General features: G+C 38.1%; 1 protein-coding gene across 1 annotated transcript; it reads right to left on the minus strand.

Moving 5' to 3' along the window:
* Positions 1 to 270: 270 nt before the first annotated feature.
* Positions 271 to 9588, minus strand: LOC125224758 (procathepsin L-like). The gene is made up of 5 exons (XM_048128208.1): positions 9136 to 9588; positions 8535 to 8655; positions 6709 to 6893; positions 5486 to 5593; positions 271 to 630 (listed from the first exon to the last, which is right to left on the minus strand). The coding sequence occupies exons 1-5, from the start codon at positions 9569 to 9571 to the stop codon at positions 494 to 496; spliced, it is 987 nt and encodes a 328-aa protein (XP_047984165.1). The 5' UTR covers positions 9572 to 9588; the 3' UTR covers positions 271 to 493.
* Between the last annotated feature and the right edge of the window lie 8316 nt (positions 9589 to 17904).

Here is a 17904-nt window from a genome sequence, read left to right on the forward strand (position 1 = left end):
TAATAGTATGCCACATTAATTTAACAGAATTAATTCAAAGCTCAGTTCATTATGAGTATTATGACATTCAGATATTTTTTCTGTGTACAGTACCCTGCTAACGAGTAAGCGTGATGAAAAAATTATAAGCGATACTTGCGTAACAGTACTTGGGGTAACATTAATCTAATTATATAATTGAGTTGGAAATCAAAAAGGTGTGCGTGCGGTAGTTTTCATTGTTATGAGTAGGTAATATATTGGATGGATAAGTCTAAAAAATACACAAACTGCAACTCAAACGCACGTAATAACTTTATTTTAGTGTCCAATAATTGAGAAATTTATAGAATTTAAAACCAAAAGAAATAGATTTTACAAATTGATCAAAGATTTGTTTTTATTTATTGCAGCCAAAATGGTAAACCTTCATTCATAACCGCAATGCAAGCACCGTGGGATATGCCATCCAAGAATGCACGGTGATGTTAATGGCTTCGGGTGACAGCAGACTCTAAGCCACTTGGGAGTGGGCAGTGTAGGTAATGCCCATGTTGCAAGCGTTCACTCCTCGCAACAGTCTCACGTAGCCTTTTTCTCCCCACCCGACGCCCCAAGAGTTTTTAATGATCCAATACTTCTTGCCTTTTTCTGCAATAAAAATTATTTTGATGGTTTTTATGCTTTTAAAGCCTTAAATATTTAATGATGATCCGCAATGTATAGAATCAGTACCTAAGTACGTGATGACATTACCAGAAATCGAGAAGGGTGAGCTTCTTTCCTCGTAATATGCCGTAAAACATATCAACTTACTATAAAGTATTTAAATAGCCAACCATCCTCCCAGGGGTCTATATCTCGAAGCTACAAATTACAATTTGCAAGTGGTTGCCAATTTTATTTACAATTCTCTTTCCAACTTGTCATATTAGACATTGACTACCGCTTGTAAATTGTAACTAGTAGCTTCGACAAATGGGCCCCTGAGGCTTTCGAATCAGTAAATCCGTATAAAAGCATAAAAATAACTTAAACTACCAAACTTAAACTAACACAGAATAAATAATTATAATTATGTACATAAAAATATTTACCAATAAAAAAACAGGAGCAAGCTCGGCGCCGGATGGTAGAGTGCCCAGATGACGTAGCCGATTGGCATTTCTGCGACGCGAAACGAAAACGAAACGCCGAGAAAGGTAGTCTGGCCGAAAGGTGGGTCTGTCGCGTCAATACGCACGAGCGATGGAGATAGATATCTACGAGCGTTTCGTTTCGTGAGCGTTTGTGCCATTCGGCTACGTACCCAGAAGGCTGGTAGCATTGCTGCGCTGGATCGCGATGCTTATTATCCGTTGCGCAAGAACGAAACCAGCCCTCTGATCACCCGTAGTTACAAGTTACAATTTACATTTAGAAAAATTAAATATGGGCCGTGTGCGGTTATTATTATTATTTTTATATATGTTTATTGTTTATATAAATATATATTATTTATACTCGCGAGTACGTATTGTATTCATTTTTAGAATAGGGATGTATATTATGTGTAAAGATAATATGTTGATAGGTACTGAAAATGAAAATGAAAATGAAATATTTATTTTTCAAGTAGGCATATTACAATGCGCATATGAACGTCAAATAAAGCTACGCCGGCTCTAACCCTACGCCTCAGCCTCGAGAAGATTTCAGTCCCCCCTCAGTTGGGAGGGGGGTATCCACTATGGGACCGGCAAGAAACTCGGCGGGCAAGTTCTTTTCAAAACATTACATCTTATAACTAACATGCATTAAATAACAAGATACAATTTAACATGCAAAAGTATTCATCAAAGAATATGAACAGACTAGGTACTCTATGGAAATTAATTTCAATAAATTATATTATTGCTTAATAATACGTCGTTCTTCTTCAGAGAAAACATATCAAATTGTCACAGAAGAAAAAGATAATATGAATCTCAATATCATTAAATATGTAATTTACCTACACAACATAAAATATAAAATATTTGATGTGCTTTCTTATCTGAACTGTGTCCTCTATACATAATACAATTATTTTAATTGCTATTCGTTTTTTGTAGTTTCTGGTTCGGGCCATGCATGTTTGTCTGTCAAATAGTCCTCGACTCTGTAATAAGCCTTTAACATCAATGATTTTTTTAAGTAGTTCTTAAGAGCTGGGAGGGGTAATCTCAAAGCAGTGTCAGGTAACTTATTATAAAAATGAATGCATTGCCCAACAAATGACTTCTGTACTTTACGGACACGAAACTTCTTTATGGCAAGCTTATTTTTGTTTCTAGTGTTATAATTATGGATATCAGAATTCTTAGTGAAACAGTCTAAATTCTTAACAACATAAATTATACTATCATAAATGTATTGGGAAGCTACAGTTAAGATATTAATTTCTTTGAAGAGTTCTCTTACTGATTCACGTGTTCCTAAGTTGTAAATAGAACGAATGGCTCTCTTTTGTAATACAAAGATAGTCTGTATGTCAGCTGCTTTGCCCCAAACCAGAATACCGTATGACATTACACTGTGAAAATAACTATGATACACTAGGCGAGCTGTCTCAACATTAGTCAGTTGCCTGATTCTCCTAACGGCGTATGCGGCTGAACTTAATTTGCTTGCTAGTTTCCTTATATGAGGACTCCATTGTAGATTTTTGTCCAATGTTAAGCCAAGGAACAGTGTTGTATCTACCATCTCTAAGCATTCATCATTCAAAAGTATTTTTGTATCGATTGGTTTAACATTCGGCAGAGAGAATCGAATACATTTGGTTTTCTTAGAATTAAGAAGTAAATTGTTGACAGTAAACCACTGCAGTACATCAGCTAACGTGCTATTAATTACATTGTAATCCGTAGATTTTCGGTCAACATTAAAAAGCAGTGATGTATCATCAGCAAAAAGTACTATTTCACAAAAGTTTTTTACTATACATGGCAAATCATTTATATAAACCAAAAACAGGAATGGACCTAAAATTGAGCCTTGTGGCACTCCTAATTGGACAACAGTCCCGCTAGAGCGAGTTTTGTTAACAACTACTGTTTGTGTTCTATTGCTAAGGTAAGAAGACATAAAGTTTAGGGCATTTATAGACAAACCATAGTGTTCTAATTTCAAAATGAGCGTTCCATGATCCACACAATCAAAGGCTTTTGAAAGATCACAAAATATGCCAATTGCATCACAAGAATTTTCCCAAATATTATATATATGTTTAATGAGTACCGAAGCAGCATCCGTCGTGGAACGGCCCCTTGTGAAACCGAACTGTTTGCTTGTAAGTAATCTATGTCTATTGAAGTGTCCCAGTAGATCATTTAACATTAGCTTCTCAAAGACTTTACTTAGAACAGGAAGTATTGATATGGGACGGAAATTGGTTATATCACTCGAATCACCCGATTTAAAAAGCGGTATGACTTTGCTACATTTCATAAGATCTGGAAAGGTGCCTTGTGAAATTGAAATATTATATATTACGGCCAAGTAAGGTGCTATTATATCTATGACATGACTAATTACTTTAACTGATGTTCCCCATAAGTCTTCCGTTTTCTTTAAATTGAGTGACTTGAATGTTTTAACAATAATTACAGAGTCTACTTGACTAAATTCAAATGAATTATTACATTTCTTAACATTAGCACAAAGTAATGAATGGGCTTGAGCCGCAGAAGAATGTAAACATTTTGTGGTGTTAACGGCTATGTTTGAGAAATAATCTTCGAATGCCGAGGCAACATCGCTGTTCGACACTATTTGTTGATTATCTGATACAATGTTGACTTGACAATCGCGTGATTTACATTTACCAGCTTCTTTATTTATAATACTCCAAGTTGTTTTCACTTTGTTGTCCGACACTTTCAATTTAGAACTAATAAAGTTTTTCTTGGCAGTTAAACACACTTTCTTGAAGATTCTTGAGTAGTTTCTTACATAGTCCAGGAATTCTGAATTCTTGTTCAGCTCTCTCTCACCATAAAGTTCATAAAGTCTTTTTCTACTTTTGTGAATACCTACAGTAGCCCATTCACTAAACTTTGTTTTAACTTTTGACCCACTAATAGATTTCACTTTGAAATTGTTATTAAATTGATTCAGAATTACATTGAAAACTTCTTGATACAAATGATTACAGTCATAATGCGAAAATGGTATTATAGACAAACTATGTTGAATTTCATTTTTGAATGATTCCAAGCGAGATCCAGTAATGGGTCTATATGTTATTGTTTGTGGAGTATCATGAATAACGTTTAAGAAAGCTGCCCTTTGGCCGCTGTGATCGGAATGAAAACAGTTAAATAATTTCTTATCTATACATTCACAGTCACAAAAAATATTATCTAGGCATGTTGCACTAGTCACACCTACCCGGGTAGGTTCAAGAAATAAATGAAATAAATTAAATGATTTAAACAAACAGAGCATTTTAACAGTATTACTAGATGACTCGAGCAAGTTAACATTAAAATCTCCACATACAATAACATGTTTTTGGCCCTTGCACACTAACTTCAGAACATTTTCCATTGTAGATTCAAATATGCTGAAGTCAGCTGATGGTGGTCTATAAACACATACAATAATATATCTGTCTAATTCAACACATGAAATTTCTATAGTTCTTTCTATGGAATATTTTACAACATCTTTGCGCTCTTTACACTTCATACAATTTTTAACAATAATAAGGGAGCCACCATGAACAGCAGATTTTCTGGCAAAAAAACTAGCTAATTTAAAATTAACATAATCAAATATCAACTGTTCTTGTTTCAACCAATGTTCAGTAATACACATAACTTCAACATTATTACTATCTAAAAATAATCCTACTTCTAATTCTTTGCTGGAAAAACCCTGAATATTCTGGTGAACAACGTTCATACTCAGGTGTTTTTCCGCTGTCTTACAATCTAGTTTAAATGAGGCATGGGGTCCTTGGCTTTGTCAGCTGACTGAGACTTATATATAACACTATTACATCTATTTGGCTCAATATTGAAGGCCAATAACTCCACTAAATATACAAAAAATTTCTTTGGCAAAAATACCTTCCGTGGAGCTAGCATGAAGCGCTCAATGAATTTATTTAAGTCAAAGAAATGGTACTTTTTATTAACAGCTTACTTTGTACTACTTTGTATATTTGCCGGTGCACTTTAGTTGTGTTTGTCTATAATCTCCTATTTTGCTCTCTCAGTTATTCTAAGGTTAGTTGGAAGAAATCCCTTAAAGGGATAAGCTCGCCTTTGTACATAACCATTATAATTATTCACTGTACTTGTAATTTGTTCTGTGCTATAAATTGTTTACTACTACTACTACAGTTAGTTGTCAATGTCTAATAATAGCGTTGGAAAGAGACCGCTTGTAACTTGTAACTTTCAGTTTTGTCGTTTTCTTGTATTACTACTTAGAAAAAAAATCAGTTATTAAAACATAGTAAAACCTTCGTACAAACCTTCTCCATAGCCGACCAAGAGCACGCCGTGGTCAACTTGCTTCCCCTTGCACTCGTTTGGTTCTAGAATGCCTTTTTGGTATAAGCCGAAGTCAGCGGCATTTATAGCTGAAAGAAAACAAACAAATTTAGTATTAATTAATTTCTAAGTCGCATCCATCAACTTGAAGCGCTGGTGGTCTGGCGGTAAGAGCGTGCGACTTTCAATCCGGAGGTCGCGGGTTCGAACCCGTCTCGTACCAATGAGTTTATCTGAATTATTGTGCGAAATGTCATTTGATATTTGCCAGTCGCTTTTCGGTGAAGCAAACATCGTGAGGAAACCGGACTAATTCCAATAAGGCCTAGTTACCCTTCGGGTTGGAAGGTCAGATGGCATTCGCTTTCGTAAAAACTAGAGTCTATGCCAAATCTTGGGATTAGTTGTCAAAGCAGACCCCAGGCTCCCATGAGCCGTGGCAAATGCCGGGATAACGCAAGGAGGATGATCCATTAAGGGTCCCCCCACATCTAGCGTCTCGCAAGCGTCGCGTCGGGCTAACTGTATGGAAAAAAACGCCTTTGTCCATACAGTTGGCCCGACGCGACGCTCGCGAGACGCTAGATGTAGGGGGACCCTAACTTGGTTTTCTGGAAAAAATCAAATAAACATATTTCAAATGATCTAGATTCATAGATTAACTTAAAGAGATCAATTCAATCTGAAAGAACAATCTCACCGAAAATATTTTTTTTTAAGTGGCGGGTTTATGTAGAAACCAATACTAAAGGTGCGACCTTGAGCCTTAGGAGGCTAGGGTATCTATAACAGGTACACATACTGTTGGTTTAACCAACCGAGTTGGTGAATAGAGGCAAGAACCATAGTATGTGTACCTGTTATAGATACCCTAGCCTCCTAAGGCTCAAGGTCGCACCTTTAGTAGTTATTCATTTCAAAATTTCAGTGGCGGTTATTCCTTTAGGCCGTTTTCACATTATCCGATCCGATATCGGATGTCGGAAATATTTCAATGGAAAAAATCCAAGATGGCGCCTGTAATGTATGTGATATCGGTCCGACATCCGATATCGGATCGGATAATGTGAAAACGCACTTATTCCTTAATTTTTATGGCTGGGCCTAAGGAGGCTAGAGACGCCCAGAGGAGGCAAGCCGTTATAATAACATACTTATAGGAGCGAGATAATTTTAGTTTTTTTAATATATGTTCGGAACTCACCCACTGCCAGAGGTCCTAAGTTTACCAATTTGTTCTTCAATTCTTCTTCATCAGCAATTTTGATCTTATCACCCCTTGTTACTAGCACAACTCCCTTACTAGCGTCTTCAGTGCAATTTCGTTTTTTATGGAAATAGGGATAGTCTGACTCTTTTTCTAATTTTTCCTTTTTCTTAGCCAGTTCCCTGTAATGAACGCATTTTTAAAATAAATTAGTAAGACAAAAAAAATCAACAGTAACAGACCTGGCAGGCACGCATGATCGCGAATGATATAACTTCAGGCCGTCCTTTTCGCACTATTTGTAAGTGTAATATGGACGGCCTGATGTTTTAACGTTTATCACGCGACCGTGCTTGCCTGCCTGATAACTGCACTCTCGTGCCATGGAGCCTGGCTACGCTACCTGCGTGGATACGCTGGCTCAGTCCCACGTGGAAGGATCAGCTCGAAAGCCTGGGACTGCCGCAGATCAAACTTTCAAGCGCCGCAAATACGCGTTTTTAGGGTTCCGTAGTCAACTAGGAACCCTTATAGTTTCGCCATGTCTGTCTGTCCGTCCGTCCGTCCGTCCGTCCGTCCGTCTGTCCGTCCGTCCGTCCGCGGATAATCTCAGTAACCGTTAGCACTAGAAAGCTGAAATTTGGTCCCAATATGTATATCAATCACGCCAACAAAGTGCAAAAATAAAAAATGGAAATAAATGTTTTATTAGGGGGGTCCCCTGCATGTAAAGTGGGGGCTGTTACTTTTTTTTCATTCCAACCCCAACGTGTGATATATTGTTGGATAGGTATTTAAAAATAAATAAGGGTTTACTAAGATTGTTTTTTGATAATATTAATATTTTCGGAAATAATCGCTCCTAAAGGAAAAAAAAGTGCGTCCCCCCCCTCTAACTTTTGAACCATAAGTTTAAAAAATATGAAAAAAATCACAAAAGTAGAGCTTTGTAAAGACTTTCTAGGAAAATTGTTTTGAACTTGATAGGTTCAGTAGTTTTTGAGTAAAATATGGAAAACTTCGGAACCCTACACTGAGCGTGGCCCGACACGCTCTTGGCCGGTTTTTTTCAAGTGAGTAAGAGTTTGCAGAGCTTTCAACGGAGACTTTCAGCCCGTGCCATGATCCTCGCCACGCTCATGATTCTACATTCAGAACCACTCGCTATGCTAGCTGTTCAATTTTGGAATCTTTCGCTTGTCCGGGTGTCAATATTGGCACGTGCGGATAAACAACAATTTTGCCCCCGTTTGTAAAATAACTTCATATTTTGAGATAATCGAGCTCTCAAAGCCAAAAAACGGGGCACACTCTAACACTTAAACTGAGCGGACAAAAACCCCCGGGCATTAAACTTGATGAATACTTCCTACGAAACTTGTTTCGTAGACAAAATAAAACCGTTCAACAGCAAAAATGCTAAGGAGCTCCTAGGGTTCATAAGATACAAAATCTGCATGGTAGCCAAAATATTGGCTGAACACTACAAGCTGAACAAACACATGGTTCAAATGGGGATGAAACAAGAGGCGACATGGAGGTTTTAGCAGGAAACCGAGGAGACTCCAATGCACATCCTTTGCTCTTGCGGACCACTAATGTCAAAGAGAAGGACCTACTTAGGGCGGCAGGTACCTACTGCAACCCTATGAGGTACAAGACCTTACAGCCCACAGAATCTGGAACTTCCTGGATTCAGGTCGACGTGACGCAGAAAGCACCCCCCCCCCCCCCCCCCCCCCCCCCCACGCTCCCGAAATAATAATACGTGGTTATTATATAGAAAGTAAATTAGTACATCGTACACGATACACGTCACTTACTGCATGACTGGGTGCATAAAACCTCCGCCGCAAGATCCCGTGTTGAGGCAGTCGAGAACCTGCCCTTCAGAGAAGGCTAGGCATTGCTTGTGTTTGATGGCGTACTGCCCTTCAATGTCACCTGTCAATAATTTCACTTTTAAAACTTTAAACAGGACTTTTCATCGTCTAAGTTCCATTCGAAAAGATTTTCCCCAAATGGTTGCGCAATCTGTTTAAGCGTTGCGATGAAAAATAAGAACCTCTTGTGATTTGAAACCTAGGTTATTGTTTCTGATTTTCAGAATCTTAAATGAAGTAAGTCATAAAACTCGCTTTGAAAAGCAGATGAGCAAAAGGAACGTAAGTAAAGACCGTTAGGTATAGTTGTTCATTCAATATTCCACAAAATTGATAGAATAACGGAAAACAGCTACGGAAGAAGGTATGTAGGTTTGCGATGATATAGACGTATCAACTTTGAGTATTTTTTTTAAAGTATAATCAATCCATCTCGTAAGGGACACAAGGAGCTTAGTTAAATAAATGATAACTGATAATATTGTGGTTCCTAAAGAGGTACGGATAAAAGAAAGAGTAAGTTCTAAAAAAGTGACCATACCAACGGCGCTGAAGATGTAGCAACTACCACATATTCCTTGGTCCTTAACATGTGTAACAGCATCCTTGTCCCTCCAGTCAAAGTGGTCTTCCGTCGGAGTCGGCCCGTCAGGGAGTACTACACCCGTCATATTTTCGGGAAGTTTGAAGCCTAAATATTGCTGCAGCTCTTCAGGGTATAAGTCAGCAAAGTGGTTTAATGCGAACACAGTATCAGGAAACTTGGCATTTCGCTCATTTATTTGCTTCAAGCTTTTCTTAAAATTGCCAAGCCGTTCGTAATACTCCCTCCGGTTCTTGTACACTTTATTGTGCTTTTGGAGAAAACTCTCGAACAAGTTCTCAGCGTCTTCCACGTCATAGAATGGCTTGTCAGTTGCAGCCAAGACCGTGCAGCTGGCAAGGCAGACGGCTGCCAGGACGATCGGTACAAACATGGTGGTCGTCGACAGTTGTGAGCTTACCAGAACAACCAGTACACCAACTGATGAAATTATATTTCTACGCAGCCTTTTTATTTCATATTGAAAATACCACAGTCGTTTTTAAGTACATCCACGTGTATCCCGTATAAAAAATATTAAAAGTGCGTAAATACCTATGTAGTTTAATTATCTCCACACGTGTACCTGTGTACCTACTTCATATCTCCACATTTTTTAAGTAAGATAATAAATAAACAATAAATAAATAAATATTATTGGACATTCTTTGACAGATTGACTAAGTCCCATGGTAAGCTCAAGTAGGCTTGTGTTGTGGAACTCAGACAACGACAGGTATATCACATAATTAACAACCTACTTATAATATGTATACATAGAAAACATCTATGACCCAGAAACAAATATCTGTGTTCGTCACACAATTATGTAAATAGATGCCCTTACCGGGATTCGAACACAATTTTGAAGTGTATTATGAGTGTGTTACGAGATTTATATTATCGAGAAAATATACATAAAAGTTAACTATAGGTATATATTACACCTTGTTGGTGGCGTCGACATATGGTCCACCGGATGGGAAGCGGTCAGTAGCATATGGACACATGCAATAGTCAGCAGACGCTTTAAAAGCATTTAAACTGATTTTTGAACAATCTAATACTATTGTCTCGGGAAATCCATCAAAAGAACACTGCAGAGAGCTGATTCTTCAGGAAAAGTTAATAATTATTGCATGGCTCATATTTTTTTAACAAAAAAAATAAAGTGCTTGGTCAATATAAGGAGTTGTTTTTAACCCCCGACGCAAAAACGAAGGGGTGTTATAAGTTTGACGTGTCTGTCTGTGTGTATGTCTGTCTGTCTGTCTGTCTGTCTGTTTGTCTGTTTGTCTGTCTGTCTGTGTGTGTGTCTGTCTGTGGCATCGTAGCTCTAGAACGGATGAACCGATTTTGATTTAGTTTTTTTTTGTCTGAAAGCTGAGTTAGTCGGGAGTGTTCTTAGCCATGTTTCATGAAAATCGGTCCACTAGGTGTCGCGGTCGGGGGTTTTTTCAAAATTTTAATTTCGTGGTTAGGTTATTTGGATGCAGTACCCAGTGTCAAACCAGTGGTCTAAAACTGGAAACAAGGAGAATGTAACCCCGAATTAGTGAGCACATTTTGTTAGCATGCCTAAACTGTGGAAATTGTGATTTAGAAAAAGGAAACTAAACTTTTTTAAAAGAACCTATTCTTGACCAACCGATCAACTTAAGGAAATCCCTTCAAATTATGTACCTGGAGTTAACCAGCTAAAATTAAAGGAGAAATATATTAAATGGACTGGAATTTTATTAAAACCATAAAATTTAAGTATTTAGTAACTTCAAAAACAATTTAAAACAGTAATATGTATTCATAAATTCTGTAATTTTCATAAAAGTAATCTTAGAGTTTTTTTTAACATCCACCCGCCTTCGTCAGCTTTCCGTGATCATGATGCATGCAACTGCGTCGAAATATCGGGAGCTGGACAAAAATCAAAAAGGTAATCGCGGTCTATATCCCGGTCAGTATAAGTATAAGTAAAAATTAGTCTTACCTATTGAGGAACATCTCTTACTACAATGACGGGTAAATGACAAACGAGAGTAAGTGGAAGTAAAACGAAGGACTTGGCTTAAAAACTGATACCTTTCTAGAAGTTATTGTAATTGGTTGATTCAATATATTTGTCAAAATCTATAGGCAACATAAAATACCGGCCAAGAGCTTGTCGGGCCACGCTCAGTATAGGGTTCCGTAGTTACCCGTATTTTTCTAAAAAACTGCTGAACCTGTCAAGTTCAAAACAATTTTCCTAGAAAGTCTTCATAAAGTTCTACTTTTGTGGTTTGTTTCATGTTTTTGAAACATATTGTTCAAAAGTTAGAGGGAGAGGGGGAGGGGGTAGGGGGGTGCACAGTTTTTTCTTTTAGGTGCGATTATTTCAGAAAATATTAAAAACGGACGGACGGGCAGACGTGGCGAAACTATAAGGGTTCCTAGTTGACTACGGAACCCTAAAAATAATGAGCAGCGGCGCAAATCCTTATTATTGGCGATTAAAGTGCCAAGTGGACAACTAAATACCGGTGCCTGCTCAACTATAGAGACAACTAATATTTTGTCAGGCCTCAAAACGCATTGGCGTGACAAGACATCCTTACGAGGTTTTAGCTAATTACTTAAAACTATAAACTGAAATAGATACCATACACTAAAGAAAAAGCGATCAAGCCCACTGGTGGCGAAGCCGGGAATCGAACCCGGGTCTCCAGCTAACGCGGCTGACGTGATAAACCGCTATACCACCTCGACCGCCGAGGTAGCCGTAGAAATTTCTCTAGTGTATGTTATCTCTGATGGCTAGGCGCCTTTGACCAACTCTAAGGGCGAGCAATTTGTGCTTGCACCTCCTATATGAATACTTAAACCTATTTATAAATAAATTTATAGTTTAAATAATTTTTAAGAAAAAAAAAACCGCCTTCCTTTGGGGTTCTGGTGATAAATACTTTCAAATGTTGGATTATATTTTTTAATGTTTGTTGAATGAATGAATGAATGAATGAATGATTTTTTTATTTGCATAAAACAAGCGTATATACATAGGTGTTCAAAAAAAATATCCACAGCACGATTCTTGTTTTGCCCCGACAGGCGTACAAATGTTGTTTACTTATGAACTAACAAAACTTAACTAACTATATACAAGATGTATACTAGTCTTACGCACTATAATTATTCATGCAGTTCTGTACATAAAACATTATTATTCGATATCTCCGTCATTTCTGAACCAATTTTGAAATCTGGATGATTCTGAAGTACTAAGAATAAGAATATGTTTATTATCAAAATAGTACACAACAAAAATTACCAGGGGTCTCCGCACTAGGCTACGCCTGTATCGCGGGGAACCAGTTACAGTTAAGGTTACAGAGCTAGTTACATGATCCAGTATCTTAATATTAATATTACAAACTTATAATAAACTTATAATAATACTTACAGATGAGAATGATTATCAGAACGGAACTCTAACCAGGAGCGGCTCACTCTTCATCAGCAGTTCCACTGCACCAAATGTCACTGTTCTGGACGTAAGTGCATGCTGTTCTTATAAAAATACCAAAGTCACTATAAGTGTGCCGTTCAGATTTGAGGAGTTCCGTTCTGACCATCATCAGGAGTTCCACTGCACCAAATGTCACTGTTCCGTACGTAAATTCATGCTGTTCCTTTAAAAACACAAAAATCACCATATGTATGCCTTTCAGATTTAAGGAGTTCCCTCGATTTCTCCAGGATCCCATCATCAGAACTGGGTTCTGAGAAAAATGGTACCAATCTGTATGCATATACATTCAATCAAAAAAAATAAATTAAAAATCGGTCCAGTAACGACGGAGATATCGAGGAACAAACATTTAAAAAAAAAAACATACAGACGAATTGAAAACCCCTTCCTTTGAGATAGGTTATATAGGATAGGATAGAGCGGTTAAAAACTAGAAAAACACGCTTTTATAAATGCAAGTAAAAGCCAAAAATAAATTATGGATCGTTCAAGTTGTCTCTATTGCTGGGATGAAGAGTAAACTATGTGCTTTTAATTATAATTTATTTATTTTAAACTTTATTGCACAAAAGAACAACTTAATGTACAAAAGGCGAACTTAATGCCATGAGGCAATAATATTTGATTGTAAAAGCGTGGGGCGCTGCAGTCGTGCTGCAAGTCCAGTTAGCGCGCCAATCTGTTTAAACTGCTTCTCGTAATATAGCTTAACTTAATTTCTCAGCAAGTTATACAAAAAGTTTTTCCTATTACAGCGCCCCACGCTTTTACAATCAAATATTATAATTAATAGCACATAGTTTACTCTTCATCCCAGCAATAGAGACAACTTGAACGATCCATAATTTATTATTGGCTTTTATAAAAGCGTGTTTTTCTAGTTTTTTAAACTATAAATTTATTTTATACTTTTTAGTCGTTAATAATGAAATATTGTATATTTAAAATTTAAACAAAAATATTTTTTCAAGTAGGCGAATTTCGCAAGCCATTTGTGGCTTTACACGTATTGCTACTTAATAATAATTAATACCGCCTGATGTATAGGTACCAAGTTTATCGCAATAAAGTCATTCATTGATTCATTGAATTTAATTTTTATTTCAATTTATTTATTTTAACTTTATTGCACAGTAAAAATATACAGTTACAAAAGGCGGGCTTAATGCTACATGGCATTCTTTACCAGTCAACCTTTAGGCCACACAGAGAAGACCAAAAAGTAGCCACCGCCAGTGTGTCTGTATTGCATAGTGTTTTACCTGTCAGCTTAGAACAATCTAGCTCTTCTATCTGGAGAGCACTGAGTGATTTTACTCTACTCAGGGCCACATGCGCCTGTTTAACCGCAAAAGTACGGGACCCTAAATACACCACTGCGTAGTGCCTTGCATCTTGTGCACGGTAGATGCCCAACTTGAAATCACTAGGAGCCAGTGCCGGCCAGTGCCGGCCTGTGCAATCGATTAGGGTTGTGTGGGTTGATTGAGCGAATTTGAGTTTTGGCAGGTTTGGGAAGAAATCTTAGCATGTAGGGAAAAAATCGCGAGCGCGAAATTTTTTTCATAGTGCTGCGCTAATTTGAAGATTAATGCAATACAGAACTTAAGGATTTCATCTTACAGAGTAGGAAAGAGACAAAAGGTTGAATTTTCTCAGTCGCTCTCTAGTATATTTACGTGAGGTTGAACCTGGATATGGAACGTGGACGCGACAGTTTGCTAAGTAACTAAAAGACTGATAGTGGCTCTGGGATCTGTAGACCTTCGCAACGTGCTTAGCAATGGCGTGGAGTGAAATTTTTCGTTGATAAAGCCTTCCCCACCCCCACCTTATTTTCGCTCTTAAGGGTCGCAAGAAAACCCACACCCACCTTTTTTAGGGTTCCGTAGTCAACTAGGAACCCTTATAGTTTCGCCATGTCTGTCTGTCCGTCCGTCCGTCCGTCCGTCCGTCCGTCCGTCCGCGGATAATCTCAGTAACCGTAAGCACTAGAAAGCCGAAATTTGGTACCAATATGTATATCAATCACGCCAACAAAGTGCAAAAATAAAAAATGGAAAAAAATGTTTTATTAGGGTACCCCCCCTACATGTAAAGTGGGGGCTGATTTTTTTTTTCATTCTAACCCCAACGTGTGATATATCGTTGGATAGGTATTTAAAAATGAATAAGGGTTTACTAAGATCGTTTTTTGATAATATTAATATTTTCGGAAATAATCGCTCCTAAAGGAAAAAAAAAGTGCGTCCCCCCTCTAACTTTTGAACCATATGTTTAAAAAATATGAAAAAAATCACAAAAGTAGAACTTTATAAAGACTTTCTAGGAAAATTGTTTTGAACTTGATAGGCTCTTGGCCGGTTTTTATATACCACGTTGATCTTACTTTTTTTGTGGGGGCTTAGCCCCCCCCATCCCCCCTTTATTTGCTCCTAAGGGTCACCAGAAAACCCAAAACCAACATATTTTAAACACTACCTTGATATTTCTTTTATGCGGGTTTGGCCCCCTTTTATTCATTTAATCTTGAGGGTCAGAACAAAACCCTTAACCAACTTATTTTAAACACTACGTTGATCCTTATTTTTTTAAAGAGGGCTTCGCCCCTCGAGCCCCCTTTATTTCCTCTTAAGGGTCACAAGAAAACCCTAACCTAACTTATTTTAAATATTACGTTGATCTTTCTTTTATGCGGGGGCTTCGCCCCCGAGCCCCCTTACTTTTGCTCTTAAGGGTCACAAGAAAACCCAAACCCAACTTATTTTAATAACTACATTGATCTTTATTTTTTGAGGGGGCTTTGCCCCCGAACCCCCCTTTATTAGCACTTAAGGGTCACAAGAAAACTCTAACCCAACTTATTTTAAATACTCCGATCTTTCTTTTATGTTTATTTACTCCCCTTTTGTTTATTTACTCTTGAGGGTCACAAGAAAACCCTAAACCAACTTATTTTGAATACTACGTTGATATTTTTTTTTGCCCCCTTAGTTTTGCTCTTAAGGGTCACAAGAAAACCCTAACCCAACTTATATTACATACTACGTTGATCCTTTTTTTTTCGGGGGGCTTCGCCCCCGAGCTCCCCTTTCTTTGCTCTTAAGGGTCACAAGAAAACCCTAACCCAACTTATTTTAAATATTACGTTGATCTTTCTTTTATGCGGGGGGCTTTGCCCCCCCGAGCCCCCCTTACTTTTGCATTTAAGGGTCACAAGAAAACCCTAACCCAATTTATTTTAAATATTAAGTTGATCTTCTTTTCTGCGGGGGGCTTCGCCCCCCGAGCTCCCCTTACTATTGCTCTTAAGGGTCACAAGAAAACCCTAACCCAACTTATTTTAAATACTACGTTGATATTTCTTTTATGCGGGGTCTTCGCCCCCCGAGCCCCCTTTTGTTTGTTTACTCTTGAGGGTCACATAAAACCCTAAACCAACTTATTTTGAATACTACGTTAATCCTTTTTTTTGCGGGGGGCTTCGCCCCCGAGCCCCCCTTTATATGCTCGTAAGGGTCACAAGAAAACCCTAACACAACTTATTTTAAATATTACGTTGAACTTTCTTTTATGCGGGGTGCTTCGCTCCCCGAGCCCTCCTTACTTTTGCTCTTAAGGGTCACAAGAAAACCCTAGCCCAACTTATTTTAAAAATTACATTATCTTTCTTTTATGCGGGGGCTTCGCCCCCCGAGCCCCCCTTTCTTTGCTCTTAAGGGTCACAAGAAAACTCTAACCCAACTTATTTTAAATATTACATTGATCATTATTTTATGGGGGGCTTCGCCTCCCGAGCCCCCCTTTCTTTGCTCTTAAGGAGCACAAGAAAACCCTAACCCAACTTATTTTAAATACTACGTTGATCTTTCTTTTATGCGGGGGGCTGCGCCCCCCGAGCCCCCCTTTTGTTTGTTTACTCTTGAGGGTCACAATAAAACCCTAAACCAACTTATTTTAGATAATACGTTGATATTTGTTTTTTGCGGGGGCTTCGCCCCCCGAACCCCCCTTAGTTTTGCTCTTAAGGGTCACAAGAAAACTTTAACCCAACTTATTTTAAATACAACGTTGATCTTTCTTTTTTGCGGGGGGGTTCGCCCCCGCCCCCAATTTTGCTTATGTTATCAATTTTTCTTTTGTAAGCATATGGACGCTAACCCGCGACCAGGCCCCGTAGCCGAATGGCATTTCTCCGACGCCAAACGAAAGCGATACGCCGCTGGCTCTGTCGCGCCAATACGCAAGCGCGATAGAGAAGATATCTACTAGCGCTTCGTTTCGTGAGCGTTTCGTGAGCGATTGTGCCATTCGGCTAGCCACCCTGGGCTACATATTTAAGGGTCACAAAAAAGACCCCCTACCTGACTTAGTTTAGATACTTATTCGGTCTTTCCTTTTTCCGCTCATAAGGGTCGCAACGGAAACCCTAACCTAACTTAGGCCTCGCTTCGCTTCGGTCAATAATAGGTTTGTTATAACGTTGAAAACATAACGTTCAAAGTTCATTACGTGGCCTTTCTCACAAGCGCAAACACAACTATGATACGATATGCCATCATGGAATGCCAGTGCCAATCTTCGGGCTTCATTATCAGATCTTGAAACCTAGTCGTGGTCAAAGTTCATTATAAGACTTTTCTAAGAAACCCAAAAACTGCTACGATACGATGTTCCATCATGTAGTTCCAGTTCATATCTTCCGGCTCCATCATCAGACCTTGAAACCTAATCATAGTCAAAGTTTATTACAAGACTTTTCTAAGAAACCCAAAAACAGCTATGATACGATGTTCCATCATGTAGTTCCAGTTAATATCTTCCGGCTCCATCATCAGACCTTGAAACCTAATCGTAGTCAAAGTTCATTACAAGACTTTTCTAAGAAACTCAAAAACAGCTATGATACGATGTTCCATCATGTAGTTCCAGTTCATATCTTCCGGCTCCATCATCAGATCAGTTCAACAGTATCATGTTATTGTATTGTCATCAGAACTATATACAGCCACCGCAGATTCCATTACATAGTTAGTTACATACACGACGACCTAATAAAAGCGTGTTAATTAAAAATGATAACCGACTTTAAAAAGGAATAAATAAAATATTGTCGTATGTATGTGGTATATATGTATGTCGTAACTATGTGTAACGCACATGTATAGTTAAAACATGAAAAGGATGTTAGAAGTCGGTTCCACGCCAAATAGTAATAC

This window comes from Leguminivora glycinivorella, chromosome 3, assembly GCF_023078275.1.
Source record: "Leguminivora glycinivorella isolate SPB_JAAS2020 chromosome 3, LegGlyc_1.1, whole genome shotgun sequence".
NCBI classification, from domain to species: Eukaryota; Metazoa; Arthropoda; class Insecta; order Lepidoptera; family Tortricidae; genus Leguminivora; species Leguminivora glycinivorella.